The following is a 15,721-nucleotide window of genomic DNA, read 5'->3' on the forward strand; positions in this document are numbered from 1 at the left end:
CCATTGGAACAACTGACCTTGGGATATGAGTAGTAGATTCTCCATTGCTTGAGATCTGTAAATCAAGACTGGCAATGTTCCAAAGGATATGTTCTAGCTCAATCAAAATTGTTGCAGGAATTACTGGGTGAAACGCTCATCTGTGTGATGCACAGATCTATGTATCTATGAATCTATTCAGGTTTTATTCACCCAACTTCAAAAATCAGCCTGGGAGGAAATGTGGATCTCCCAGGTCTTGCACTCTTATTCTTTAAAGGGTTCCTCTTCCACTTCTTTAAAGGAGCCCCATCCTGAAGACTTTACTCATGCATAACTCCCATTGAAATCAGTGGGCATTTTGGACGAGTAAGATCTGTAAATGCAGCCCCTATCACTAGCGTCAGTCCAGCCTACATTGGATGAGGCTGTAAACAAACATCTAGAAGCTGCAAAGTGCCTGTCTCGGGTTCATTCACTGCTTGTGGCACCTTCTCCTGGCAATCCTTGGGATTAGCTCTGGCCAGGTGTTGCACTCTCCCCTTCTGGTGTTTCTTCTATCGTCCTCTCTTTCTGCTGACCCCCTCTTGCTCTAGGAACTGCAGCTTCCTCTTTGTGACTTAGCCCTCTGGCCAGGTCTCTCCACCGTTCCCCCTTCTGGGGTGGGAAAGTCTCTCTTCACAAACAGGCTGAGGCAGTCTTCCTACTCACTGCCCTGCCGGTGCCACTTCGTCAGTGGCTGGTAGGGGGACCCAGGCCCAGGTTCAGGGGCCCTCCCATTGGCAGCCAAGGTTTGACCTACCCCATACCTTGCTGCTTTTCCCCTCAGTCTTGTCTACTTCTCTGGCTCTCCCAGCCACAATCCCTCCCCTCCCAGGGAGTAACTGTAGGCTTTGTGCCTCCTGCCCCCGACACACTTCCCTTCTCCCAGGTAGTGACTGGAGATTCCTTCCCTCCAGCCCCTTCTGTGGCAACTTCCTGGCTTATTTAGGCCCCTCCAGCTGAGTCTGCTTCCAATCAATTCCCTGCTCCCTGACTTCTCCTCCACGTGCAGCCGGTGGAGTTAATTGGCCTGACTGGCCATTTTAACCCCTTCGAGTCCTGTGTGCGGTGGAGGTTTATAGGGTGGGGGTAAGGTTTATAGGGGGGAGGTTTAGGTTGGATATTAGGAGAAACTTTTTCACTAGGAGGGTGGTGAAACACTGGAATGCGTTACCTAGGGAGGTGGTAGAATCTCCTTCCTTAGAAGTTTTTAAGGTCAGGCTTGACAAAGCCCTGGCTGGGATGATTTAATTGGGGATTGGCCCTGCTTTGAGCAGGGGGTTGGACTAGATGACCTCCTGAGGTCCCTTCCAACCCTGATATTCTATGATTCTATGCTGGACTAAGGGATGGAATTTGGGCACCTAACTCCCTTGGGCTCCATTGTCCACCACATGCACAATGCGTATGAATGATCCCATTTAAAAGATGCAGATTTCCTCTGGTGTTTGACACAGAGATTGTGGGAAGTCATGGAACAGCAAGTCTGCTTGACAATTTACAAAAGGCGATGGCTGCCTGCCAAGTAACTGGAATGCAGTTTCACAGGCATACATAACCCTACACAGCTCTGGGAGCAGTTTGAAAACAGCCCTTCAAATCAAGAAATATAACTGACCCCTCATATCAGAGGGTTTGTTTTAGTTAAGTTTTAACTGAACACAAAATATCATTTTGTAACTTTCTTCGTCAATTTAACTCCATAAGCAATGTCAATGGTCAGCACTAAGTGAGATGAGTTTTAAGCCCATATTATTATTCAGGCCACGAGCAGAAGTTGCTGGACAGAAATCTATGGAAGGATATAAAAACCATTCTTGCTGAACTGGAGCATTTAAGGAACCATTCAAGTCAACTGACTATGTAAATCTTTAGCTTGTCCGGCACTGCCGCAAGTTTAAATGCCATAGACCTCGTATGGAAAAAAATAATGACGGAGATTCTTGAGTGCAGCTTGTAGCTTTACATTAGAAACTGAGTAGGCTCAAAGGGAATCAAGTTAGGACTAATGTCTACTACAGCAACAGATTTATCACACGCCGGTAAAAAGCAGCCCTCCATTACAGCCACAGAATGGGTCTACTGCACCTGCTGCAAAAGATAACCTTGCACGTCTGCACATATATTGTAGCCATACAACCATTGGTCACAATTCCTGTTCTCTCTGATATTCTTACATTGAAAACACCCACCTTCATTGTCCCATATGCAGTGGTTGAGATTAAAAAGTCAGCATTCACAAGGTTACTACACAATCTGAGATACCCTAGTTTGCTATTCTAGGCACAGGGAAAAATCACTAACCACTAACATGACCATTGCATCCTCATTCCATACTACAAGATTGTAACTTATTTGGGGGACCGCTTCCTGGAAAAAAATAAACATTATTCAGTTCTTTCCTATGTCCTACTAGAGGAATCTATCATTTATGTAGAACTCAAAAACGTGACGGACCGTGACAAATTTCCCAGTGAATTCCTCTTGTTTTAAGCAATCAAGTTGTGATACTAACTGTATTTCATGTGTTATACCTGTATTTTCATAATACAAATTTAGAAACAAACAAAAAGATGTTCTGGTGAAGCTACTGCATTCACTGTAGGCTCTTACACTTCGTTTGGAAAATACTTTACCCTTCTTTCCTACATTAGTGATGCTCAGGTAGGTTCTCTCTGTGCAACAGTGAAACTTCTGTACCAGGACAGCTACCCTTTTGCCAATCTCTAGGTCTTAGAATCCATTGTTATCTTGATGGATCTTTTCCTATGTGCCACCTATCCAGGTGTTCTCCCTTGTGCCCAACTATAATGTAGGCCCCTGGGCACTGATCCATCAAATCAGACATTTATCTGGAGCTTACAATGACAAAGTAAATGAAGCTTCTTCTGCTACTGACTGGGAAGTAACTGCCTCTCTAGTTACTTAATATAAAATTATTACAAAGAAAGTGTTTCTTCCAAAAAAGAAGAGAGAGACCTGTCACAGAAAACAATAAAACTGAGCATTGTGTGGCAATTGTTGAGAAAGGAAGGAAGGTCTTGTGATTAAAGCACAGCACTGGAACTCAGCATGACTGGGGTGAAATCCTGACTCTATTGAAGTCAGTGGCAGAACTCCCAAAGGCCTCAAAAGGCCAGGATTTCACCTTTGGATTCTATACGTAGCTCTTCTCCTAACTTCCTCTGTATCTCCAGGCAAGTCGCTTAACCTCTCTGTGCTTTAATGTTCCTATCGGTAAAATGGACTCAACTACCATTACACCGATCAGAAAGAGAGGGTGAGGCTTAATTAACAAACCTTTGTAAAGCACTTTGAGATTCTGAGATGGCAGGTGCTAGACAAGTGCAAGACTAGCAGTGTCTGAGCTCCTAAATGTTTTAGAAATGCAAGAAAATAAATGAGGCAGATGGGTTGTTATCACAAAGCGTGAAAAATAATCACAACAAAAATGCAAGTTGGGATTTTGCTTAAAAAATGTCCGGGGTGAGATTTACATATTAAAAGGGCAGCTTTAAGATTAAAAAGCCAGGAACATCAGCAGCAGATCCTTACCCCCTATAGAGAGTCCAGGAGATAGGGGTAGAGTCTGAAAGAAAGCACAAAGCTCTTTTAAAAAAAAGATCACTGGATCTGTGATCACGCTGAGAGCCAACCAGCCTTAGTAATAATAGGTAATCCGTGGAAAGTCTTGAGAATATGGAGACACTTCGGACAAACTGGAAACAGACAAGGTCAAGATATGTTAGTATTTATTTTTTATAGTATTGATTTTATTATAAATTTTAACACCACAACAAAATATTTTGGTCTATTTTGGCATAGAATTCCTCACTTCCTTCCCCTGGGGTTCTACGTAGCCACTACTGGCTTAGTGGTTGTTGAGGTTCCACAGCTCCCCTGCTCTTAGGAGCTAGTACCTCCTTCGGTGCAAAACTGCCATGCCATGTTTAGTCTTAGTGGCCACCAAAACATGCCTCTGTTCCTGGATGAAGTCTGGACCTTGGCCCAGCCGAATGGCCAGATATAGGAGCAATACTGCATGATGCATCAGAGTTGCAATAAAATGGTGAGAACTGGCAAGTCTCATGATGTTAGTTGGTTTTCTCAAAGCTTCAGCTCACAGAATTAAGTGATTATGTTAGACACTCAGCTCTTTCTGTTTTGAAAGCAAGTTTCTAGCTCTCCTGGGTGGAAAGGAAAGCTTGAGGCTGTGAATCTTAGAGGCTAAAAAACCGCAAAAACCCCAGAAGACAAATAAAGAGAACCCCACATTTATTTAAAAAAGTACCTGACTGTTCAGTCAATCTCATGATTTTGGGGAGGCCTGATTCATGATTTTGGAATGACTGTACCTGGCAGTGCTGTATACTGCTCATTGCATTGTTTAAGGTCTTCAGTACTGGGGGTAGTGTCTCTCTGTTTGACGGACCATCATTAAAGAAAATGTAAAGGTGCTGGGCCACCCAGAGTCCCCTTCATGTCTGAGAACTCCAGAATGGAGCTCAGCCAGTGAGAAGACAGGGACAGAGGAGACAGCCCTCTACCATCAACAAATCAGGATTGGGGAGGGCAGAGTCCCAAAAACTAGGGCAGAGGACCCAAACATCATAGGGGTTAAGGGGCAGAATCCCCCTCCCCACCACTAATCTAAAGCTGTTGATAGTAGGAAAGACCCTCAGTCCCAAAGCACAAGGTAATTTTGAACAGATAATAAGCCAATTGCCATCCCTCCCTCCAGGAGCAACACAAGGATGTTGCTGCAGCCAATGGGAGTAATTCTTGCAGCCCAACAGGGGTGCTTCACATGCAAGGTGGAGAGAGAGACAAAGGTAAAATCAGGCGTAGTAGGGTGTAGGAGGTAGAGGGCTCATTTACATGAGATCCTTACTAACCTATGAGCAAGTCTGTAAATCCCAGCCACAGAGCTCTGGGGCTTTTTGCTGTTTTGATTTATTTGGGTAGTCAGCCAATCTTTCCTCAGGAGAGGCTGTCCTATGTTGCATGGCCTGAAGCATAAGGCCAAGTATATTTTTGGCTGCATAAGGCCAGAACACATTAATTCAAACAGTTCCCCTGATGCAGTACTTCTATTTTCATGCCGGCACATTTAATTGCTCCCAGTGCACAGAGACTGACTGTCCTTTTTCTGCTTGTAGATTCCATTTGGATGCAATAAAGCTGGCTCTCAACCTTTGGACATTGGTAGGGTATCAGGCAGAAGCACTGTGACTGTGACTCTGTGAACAGACAGGTTTCAGTTTTAGTTGCAAATACCAGCAGGTGTGTACGTGCATGCATGTATTTTAAAGTCTGGCAACATTTAAAAGAACTAGAAAGAGATAAGGAAATTGCAGGTTGGCAGTATGACAATTCCAGACAGCCTTGGATATTAGTGTAGTGAGAATAGACACAACAGAAGTTTTAAGCATGTATTTTAACAACATTGATCCATTCAAGAGCAAGTAAAATGTTAACCTAGCTGATCCATTTATTTGTCAGGCCAGTTTCTATCTGCCCATGGATGTTTTGAACAAAGACATTATGGTGACTGTATACTTCCAATTACTTTCAAATGCAGCAATGCTGTGAAATGGATGCTTAAAACTTCTGTTGTGTCTGCTCATATTTCATTAAACCTCCTTCTGTGTATCCTAGGCTCTCCGCTACTAGCATGTGGGTGACTGTGATTTCATTACTCATTTTTAACAGGAACGTCTTCTAATTTCTGACATTTTATCCCAGAAATTTTCCATCTAAGAAAATAGTTCTCCCTTTCCTCACTTAAAAATGTAAAATTTTATTTATTCCCATTTTATTTGTTTCCATATATTATTCACATATCTTCTGTCTCCGCAGTGATTCCCAACGCTCACCCTCAAGAATACCAAAGCTGGCCTCCATCCTATGTCTATTTTATGCTCATTGGAACATGTGTGGGTAACCATCATGAAGGTTAAGTTACAGCTACTATTCAAAAACTAGTGGAATGAGAGAGCTGCACTATCATGAAGGCATAATACATTCTTAAGGATTTTAACCAAAATAATCTGTTTTAATGTCTCTACTGCATAGACAAGCCAAACTGGTTTGGAAACATGCAGGACTAAACTGTTTTGGAAATGTTTAGGTACAAAAGGTTTGAATATCAGAGTATCTACCTATGTCTGGAAAGCGAGAGGGTTTTTGTGCCTATCCACAACCAACCTATTACCCCAAATCAGTTTGAGATGTTCAGCCAAACCTATTCTGTATGAATTTATAGTGAGGAAATGATGGGCTGTCATGTTCTCATTGGACTTCTCCATAGTTTGCTTCTGTGATCTTACTGAATGTTATTCTTTTACAAACAAGCTGCCCTCTCTGCCCTTTATGCTATCCAGAATGTGAGGTTTTCCTCTTTACTCCATCTTCTTCATATTTCTTCCTTCTCTCTGCCCCCACCCAGATCTCTTCCCCTTCCCTCATCTCTCAGTACCCTCAACCTTGCTTGGCGATCTTCCTCACTATATACACATCACTTCTCGGCTGGCCCTGAATTTCTAAGGTTCAGCTTCTCTATGGGTACATCTACACTGCAACTGGAGGTGTGATTGCAGCTTGTGTAGGCATACCCAAGCGTCGATCTAGCTAGTGTGGCTAGAAGCAGCAGGGAAGATGTGGTGGCAGAGTGTGGTGTGGGCTAGGAATGCACGTAGCGGGAACAGGGTTCTGGGCAGGCTTGTACAACCCATGGTGCTCTGTTCTCACAACTATATTTAGAGACACTAGCTAGATTAAAGTATGCTACTCGAGCTGGACTCACACCTCCGACTACAAAGCAGATATACCCTAAGATACAATGGACCAGTCCAGAGGCACCAACTTCGCCAATTCCTAGGAGGTGCTCGACCCCCGCTCCACCTCAGGCCCTGCCCACACTCCACCCCTTCCCCCAAGCCCCCACCCTGCTTCTTCCCGCCCCTGCTCAGCCCCCGCTCCACCTCCTCCTACCCCTGCTCCTCCTCCATCCCCCCCAGCACCTCCTGCCTGCTGCTATCAGCTGTTCAGCAGCGGGCAGGAGGTGCTGGGGGGGAGAGAGAGGGGCTGATCAGTGGCGCTTGCCAGTGGGCAGGAGGTCTGGGGGGGGGACGGGGGAGGAGCTGATCCACAGGGCTGCCAGTGGGTGCTGAGCACCCACTATTTTTTTCCCAGTGGGTGCTCCAGCCCCCGAGCACCCTCAGAGTTGGAGCCTATGGACCAGACTCCAATTTCTTTTACAAGACTGTAAATCCAAAGTAACTACATCACAAATAATGAAATTACTCTTCATTTACATCAGTGGGACTGAGACCAGATTTTGGCTCAACAATTCTCATTCCCCCTGATACTTCTGTTCCCTCACCCAACCCCAAACTCTCACTGACACGCTGCCATTTTGTGTTCAGATTGGAAAGGGCAGCCTCAAATCTGCCATGCGGGGAGAAGAGTTCCCAGCTGATTTCTGAACAGTTGCATTCCTTCGTCCGGAGACACGTGACTCTCCAGAGAAGACATACAAATGTATGTGATTTTTAATTTTGAAAATCTGGAACTTTAGTAGCAGCGAGTAAAGCCCAATTAAGCATTGCCTTGGATTTACTGAGCCTTACAGTGGAAACAAACACTTTTTGATTAAATTTGTTTCTCTTCCAACCTTCTCCCCACTTCTTCACTCTCTCATTCTGGGCTGGGCCTCTAAGCGGTGCAGCCCACAGTTTATAGGTCAGGGGGTAAGGGGTACTGTGGGCACTTTAAGACACCTTTGTGTCCTTCTGTTCTTGGGCTACTCTGAGGAGTGGAGAGGGGCCTTTAGGAACTTATACAGTCATGGGGGCCTGTCTAAATTATAGAAGCCTCCCTGGGGCTGCCCTCTGAGCTGCAGGGATGCCTAGAACCCCTGCAGAGCTGCATGCTACAGCCTCACTGCTGACACACACAGCATGGCCTCTAGAACGTCCCCTTGGCAGGGGGTTGCAAGAGGGTCTGCAGGAGGCAGCTTCCCAGCTGTCCTTCCCCTCCCGTAGCCAGATATGGGGCTTTGGAGTCTCTTTTATGCCACTCCGGCTCTTTGACCCTGCATAAAGGGGCCGGAGCACCCGGTTTCTGAAAGTGAGTGGAGGAATGAATGTGGCTGTCGCCCATCCCTTTCCTGGCAAGGCTTCTCTGTGTGCTGTGTCAGCCAACAAACATTTCACAAATTTACTGGAAAATCACTACTGCTCTCGCCCTGTTACTCAGTAAATAGCAGAGTTGCACAATAATGTTTGTACACTAATCCTCAAAGGGATTTCACAACAAACTGTGTCTCTGTTGGTTAGAGCTCTTAATAAATGTGGATTTCTCGTACATTATTTTTAAATTATACCATTAAGAAACCATTATGTAAAACAACAATACAGTCATGACTAAGAGATACATTGCTGCCTAACCCTATGCTACTCAGTAGTACAGTGATTTAATGTAGCTATTCTGAAAGATTATATAATATGGCTTATACAGCATGAAACAACACTAGAGGTTATGCTGTCATAAGAACAGAGGATCATATCGGTGGCTTAATTTCCATTATTAAAGCTACAGGTATGAAGTGCCTTAAAAGGTCAAGTTCCTGTAGGTCATCTTGTACCCCTGTTTAGTGACCCATTGAAAGGAATTTGGTGATCTCAGTTTGAGGTGCACACCCCCCCCCCCAATCAACATAAATTACATTGAGCCAGAATCTGATCTTAGTTCCACATAAGTAAACCCAGAGTAACTCTACTGATTACCAAACCTCAAAAGTATGGAATAAGGCAAGCAAAGCCAAGACAGTTACTCTGAATTACACTGGGCCGACAGAACGGGGCTCACTGTGTTTATGATGTACTGAAGTATCGCCGTTTTTAAATGCAAACACACAGTAGTTAAAAATGTTTTCATTGATAAGAACCAGGGCTGCATTCCCTTTGCCCTGCAACTTGTGTAGCCATTCACAACTATGCAGAACGAGTGTAAAATAATCAGAAGGGTAATGTTTTACTCCCACTTTGCACTGGCTTAAATGACCACACAAGTTGCAGTGAACAGAGAATTAAGCCCTAAATGTCTAGGTTATATGGCACCCTTCATTGCGTACCTGACCACCACTGGAAAGGAGTTAATTTGCTAACCTTCTATTGCTGGAGACCCGGACTCATACCTAGTTTAGGGATCCAGGAAAATAAACGTGGCCAAATTTAGCTTTGGAGTAAGCAGCTACATCTCCTGTTGGTGTTAAGGGACTTACCTCATTGGTCCTTCGTGATGTTTGGGTACAAGGTGCTGTGTAAACAATAAATACTTACAGTTTCCAAATCATTTGACCCATCTGCAATATTCAGAGACTTGTAGTCTTTAATCACACAGGAGCAGATCCTGTTCCTCATCTGTCTCCTTTGTTGTGGCAGCACAAAGGGGATAGAAACCTGACTCAGCTGGGGAGTCCCTTTGCATGGGGTGCGGGGGGTGGGGGCAGGTGTCCCCAAATGGCATACAGCTGGAGTGGCAGCTCTACACCCCTTTCAAGTGCGGGAAGTGCTGAGGAACAGACCTGCGGCTGCTCTAATTCATGCCAGGGACAGAAAGCTGCCTGTGCCTCCCTGCTCTTCTCATCTAGGAGTAGCTCAGATACACCTTAGAATGTGGACCAGAATGACTGTGAATCTCACTCCTAGAGCAGTGACGTGGAGGTCAAACTTTGGATTCAGAGTTTAAGATCTCAATAAAGCACAGTCATACCTGAACACTTTTCCCAGTCGTAGCACGTGTCATATCCACAGAGCTCTTTCTTTGAGCTACTTGTTGAAAGCTTTGCCCTTTCAATGGCCCAGTTCAGGTTGGTGTCACCATGACAGGGGCCAGAATGCAAGAAATGGAGCGGCTGCTCATTCAGGCATTTTTCAGCTAAATACTGACAGCTGGGCTTTGTAGAGGGACTTTCAGAAATGGCATGTAGTACACAGACATCTTCAGAATAGTGGCTGCCAAGAGACAAAAACAAAAATGTTACAGGAGACTGGAGAAAATGAAGGAGGCACACGTCAAACCCTAGACATTCCAGCAGCATTGACATTGCTCCTGTGCAGTTAAATCAGGGCCATCATTATAACAAACAGCTGCATGTCTATCTTAGGTACTTATACAGCCACCTATACCACGGTATCCGAGTACATCATAGTCTTTGATGTAGTTACTCCCACAACACTCCTGTGCGGTAGGGAAGTGCTAGTCTCCCCATTTTACAGATGGGAAACTGAGGCACAGACAGACTTGGCCCAAGATCACACAAGATGTCTGTGGCAGAGCAGGAATTAAACCCATGTCTCCCATGGCCCTACCTAATGTTCTAACACTGCACCATCCTTCCTCTCCTAAGTGTCTCCATGCCAGTCCACCACACTGACATCCTTATTATATCTTGCAAATAATTAGATGCTAAAAATTCTTCAGGATAACAATTTGTTCCCTTGGCTCTTCAGGGGCCTGAGCAGCTATTGTGTAAACAGACAGTGTTTCTTTCTAAAACTAAATCAGCAGTGTTCTTGGCTTACTTTAAGCCTGGTGCTCTTCTGTGCTTTTTGTGGTATGGTGATGTTCCAAAAATTAAAATTTAGGTCTAGAGTTCAGGAGAATCCATTTCCCCCCCCATTTCTTTTCTAAAGTGGCTTGCTCTACACACCATGCTTCTCTGATTTGTGATTCCTCTTTGGAACTGGTCAAGGTTCCCTGTTCCTGTGTGTCCTCTACAGATGGCTTGACAAGCCCACAGTTATTGATATCTGGGATAGCAGCACAAGTGATTTCCTCCAAATGCAAACAAATGCGACATCAGAGTAGGTTAAAAAAGGGCCAGTAAGTAAAAAACTCCTGTGACCGAACACATCTGTTAACAAAGTTCGAGGTTGTTGTTGGTTTTTTTAGCCAGTTAGAATAAGCCAAACTGGATAATTAGTTACACTCAAATTAATCAGTCTGGCAGAAGTGAACCATTGTCACTGGGTCAGTTTCTCAGCTGGTGAAAATCAGCATCTCTCCCCTGACTTCAGGGGAGCCATGTCAATTCACACCAACTGAGGATTTGACCAAATATGTTTGGGGAAATCCAGAAGGAATACGGGTGTTGTATTCATATAATTGGCCTTAGGAAGATGGGGCAAACTGGTCTGGAAAAAAAACAAAAACAATCACCAGAAGACCCTTCACTTATCCCTGCAAAAATTCACAGGAGTTCAGCAAGTCTGGCTGCTGACTTCAAACGTGGCACAATCCAGGACTTCCCTGGAGTCTGAGGCCTTCCGTTTATTCTGCCCCACACTCACCTGATAGAAGTCCCAAACACAAGAGGCGTAAAACCCAAGAGCTGACCCAATGGCAACTAACAAAAGCAGACCTGGTGAGACTCCACATGGGTAACGCAGGCTGATAGGAAAACTAGGTGGCTGACCTCTTAGAAGTCAGTGGCTAGAAAGAAGTTAGGTGAGGGGGAGGGAAGAATGGAAGCCTGCAGGTCTAGATGGCGGGGGATGGCACTGTGGCATGCTGACCGCCAGATGCCATTGGTGATCTGCAGAAACAGCTGCTAGCTCATGGATTTCATAGGTGAAAAAATGACTGTATTTTGGACACCGAGTTGTGGCTGTTTTGCTAATGTCTGGAACAGGCTGCAAGAATGCCACAGTTGTTCTCATCCTTAACTTTCCTGTTGTTTCATGTTCACAATGAATCATTCCACCATAGAGCGACTGTGGCTTTATATCCAAATTCTGTATATACCTTACCCACAATCCTGTGCCGGAGACATGCAAACACATTGAGATCCAACCTGTTTTTGTCCTGGGCTGCAGTTACCTCTCGCTTTAGTTTGCTCATCTGAAAAAGACAGAAGGGTATTGTCAGAACTACTCCCTGAAATAACTGATAAAAAGATTAACAGAAACTAGAAATCTGCCCTCAAAGCTAGAGTGGGCTTTTTTTAATTTAGCCGAACCTCCCATAACAAGAGGTGATGAGTATTGTTCCTCAGTTAGCAGGGACACCTAGGTCTAATTCCAACATTTAAAAACAATCTTAAAAACATTGCAAGTATGAGTAGAAATCAGGCCACACAAAGGTACAGAATTTCAAAAAGCTCAGAACATCAAGGTGAAGGGAGTGGGGTGGGGAGGCCTCTGCAGTCAGCTCCTACACAGAAAACATAAAAGAGCTTTTCCACACCTAGCTGTAAAGCACAAAGTCAGTTCAGCCAAAAGAGTCTTCCCCTGAGCTGAAATATTACCCAAATCATGGTGCCATTTTCCCTTGCTGTTATTATCTATTGGCTTATTTTACAAGACTTACGGCTATTTCTGAATATATTTATTTACATTGTTCTCATCATTGTGGTATTTTTGGAGAATTACAGAAATTAACATGCATGACTGTTGCCAACAACTGGCACAAACCAAACTGCCTCGACCCTCTCACCACTGAACAGATAAAGAACACAAAAGCTGCAGTGAACAAGCGCGTCTCACAAAAATCCTCAGACTCTGACGGACTGTAGGATAGAGCAAATTCTGAAATGAAAGGCTGTCCACTGAAAACATTCTGCTGCCCATATGCTGGACTTCCCCTCTGGAGAGGCACAGGAAAGGGCATTCCATTGGAACCCAGCTGGCATGAAAAGCTATAGGCAGTCTCCAAGATGGCCTTGCTTTCAGGTCTTTATAGAAGATAAAATCTTTGAGTTGTACCTAGAAGTTTTCTGGGAACAATTTCAATTCAGAGAATGCAGGTGTCATGCATCTACACTAGTCTGCACTTCCGAAGATGGAGGCAGGAGATTTCTGCCTAGTTCAAGCTGCTTCCAAGTGGGTTCTTAAGTAGATCCCAAGGTAAAGAGCACATTATAATGGTGTGGCTTGGTGGTGCTGTGAGCTCCATGGATGGAAGTTGGTTAACCTTGGGGAAGGTTTTGAAAGCTTGTTTCAAGGGCTTTTCTCAAAATGTTCAGGCCATGTCTTGACAAAGGGATAATTAACTTTGGTGAAGCTCACAGACAGGAAAGTTTGAAATTTTTGGCCCAGCTCTGCTGTCTGAGAACCACAACTAGGTACGTGCAATAGTCCTCTACTGTTTTTCTAAACACTGTAGAGCAAGAAATGCAAGAAGGAAGCATGAACTGAGAAGGAAAGGAAAAGATCCAGTTCATTTAACCACTTACGTTCAGACCTTTGCTACAGCTTCTTTGAAGCCACAGGCAACAGCACCAGTAAGTGCTGATGTTCCTTTGGAATGGAAAGAAACCATTATTCGTGGTGGGCTTCCAGTTATTTATATAACTTGCCATTTGACATCTTCCATAATTACCATTTGGGGTGGCTCACTCTTAGACCATTCTGCAAGAACAGGATGTGGGCCAGGGTTCGGCTTAACTTTCAGGGCTTTAATTTGATTGGAATCATGTTTGGAAAAAACAAATGCACAACTACTACATGTAGAATAAATAGCTAGGTGTAATACTAGTGAAAAAGGATATTGGAGTTATAGTGGATCACACAGTGAATATGAGCCAACAAGGAAATTCAGGTGTTAAAAAGGTTAATATCATTCTGGGGTGTATTAACAGGAATGTCATATGTAAGATACAGGAGGTAATTGTCCTGCTCTACTTGGTGGTCCCGCTCTACTCTAATGCTTGGAGGCTTTAGCTGGAGTTGTGTGTCCAATTTTGGGTGCCACGCTTCAGGAAAAATGTGAACAAACTGGAGAGAGTCCATAGGGGTACAACAGAAATGATAAAATGTTTAGAAAACCTGATCTGTGAAGAAAGGTTAAAGAATTGGGCATGTTTAGTCTTGAGAAAAGAAGACTCAGGGGGGACATAACAGTTATCAAATATGTTGATGGCTATTATAAAGAGGACTGTGATCAATTGCTCTCCGTGTCCTCTTGAGGTAGGACAAGTAGTAATGGGCTTAATCTGCGGCAAGAGAGATTTAGATTAGATATTAAGAAAAACTTTCTAACTATATGGGTAGTTAAATTCTGGAATTGGCTTCCAAGGGAGACTGTGGAATTGCCATCATTGGACGTTTTTCAGAACAGGTTAGACAAACATCTGTCAGGAATGGTCTAGGTTTACTTGATCCTGCCTCAGAGCAAGGGGTGGATTTGATGACTTCTTCCAGCCCTACATTTCTATGTGTCTATAATTACAGGCCTTATTTTTAATCCTTTAAAAATGCACTTCTAAATATTAGATGTCACATGAAATACCACCCACGTTAAATATTAAGAAGCTCAAGGCTTCTCAGCCTGCAGTGATCTGGGTTGGATGTAAAAGAACATATCTTTATAACATGGTCAGTGGTGATGACATTCCCTGTTTAAGAAAATAGACAAGTGCCCTTGAAGAGATGGGAGGAGAGTGCTAAGCACCTGGCAAAGGAATTTGCCTGGCTGAGAAGAAAAGTTGCTGAGTATGTAAAGAAGATGATGAGCAGTCTGGTGTAGCCAGAGAGACAAAACACAAAGTGCTGCAGAGAAGAACGGTGAACCAGACAGTAAGCATTCAGCTTCATAGCACATTTACTTTCCAGACTAGGCAAGCTCCACAAGAACACTTCTAGGGACAGGTGGGGATTAGGGGAGTACCCTAATATATGAAACAGGTCAGACAATACTAATGAAACTATTGCATGGTGCTGGAGACCTTGTAAACTACAGCCCACTCTCTAATCTCCCTTTGTGAGCAAGCTAATGGAAAAGAAAGCTAAAACAGCTGCTAGTAACCTGTACTCCTCTCAGTCAGGTTTCAGGGCAAGGCATGGTATTTAGAGAATGAATTGCTGTGGTGGATGGTCTCCTCTTGTCCCCAGGAGCCGTGGGAGCACACCTTTGTGGCATTTGATACTGGCGATCGCCACATATGCCTGAACTGCCTCCAAAAAGCTGCCAAAAATGGCTCAGGTGCTTCTTCTCATCAAAAGCAGAGGGCCATTATGGACGACTGTTCCTTTACCTCCAAAGCCCGCATGTGCACAGTCTCACAAGGGTGAATTGATCTATATGAAGCTACGGGGAAAGCTGGTAAGATGACACAAGCTGAGGTTTCAGCACTATGCAGGTGACATCCTGTTCTACATTTCCTTTGTGTCAAACATAAATACCACCATCTCCTAGCTTTCACAATGTCTAGGAGGTACCGTTGAAGAAAAGGCCATCTGCAGCCTAACAACTTCACTGCTAACAAGTGATAGGTTATAACTCAATCATAAGTATGAACTCTATGTAGGAATAACTGTATGAAATTCTATAGCCTGTGTTACACAGGAGGCCAGACCAGATGATAACAACGATCCTTTCTGGCTTTAAAATTTGCCACACATCATAAAACGCTCCATAGTTAGATAAATCTGATGGGGAGAAAATCTGGATTTGTGCTGGAAATGGCCCACCTTGATTATCATACACATTGTAAGGAGAGTGATCACTTTAGATAAGCTATTACCAGCAGGAGAGTAGGGTGGGGGGAGAGAAAACCTTTTGTAGTGATAAACACCCATTTTTTCATGGTCTGTGTGTATAAAAAATCTTCTGTATTTTCCACAGTATGCATCCGATCAAGTGAGCTGTAGCTCACGAAAGCTTATTCTGAAATAAATTGGTTAGTCTCTAAGAT

At 44.0% G+C, this 15,721-nt stretch overlaps 2 protein-coding genes across 5 annotated transcripts in view; both read right to left on the minus strand.

Annotated features, from left to right (window-relative positions):
• Positions 1-15,721, minus strand: part of RPL37 (ribosomal protein L37) — a 185,068-nt gene that overhangs the window by 99,772 nt on the left and 69,575 nt on the right. The window lies entirely within an intron of this gene.
• Positions 3,757-15,721, minus strand: part of C6 (complement C6) — a 41,376-nt gene continuing 29,411 nt past the window's right edge. For 3 of the 4 annotated variants that reach the window (XM_075128449.1, XM_048851367.2, XM_048851366.2), the window contains 3 exons: positions 11,838-11,928; positions 9,799-10,040; positions 3,757-5,261 (listed from right to left, as the gene is read on the minus strand). In XM_075128449.1, the coding sequence (XP_074984550.1) occupies positions 5,080-5,261; positions 9,799-10,040; positions 11,838-11,928 (515 nt within the window). In that variant the 3' untranslated portion in view covers positions 3,757-5,079. Of the gene's footprint in view, positions 5,262-9,798; positions 10,041-11,832; positions 11,929-15,721 lie in introns of those variants that run through there. The other variant, XM_048851368.2, reaches the window with a different exon arrangement.

The sequence above is a fragment of the Caretta caretta genome, chromosome 5 (assembly GCF_965140235.1).
Source record: "Caretta caretta isolate rCarCar2 chromosome 5, rCarCar1.hap1, whole genome shotgun sequence".
Classification (NCBI taxonomy): Eukaryota; Metazoa; Chordata; order Testudines; family Cheloniidae; genus Caretta; species Caretta caretta.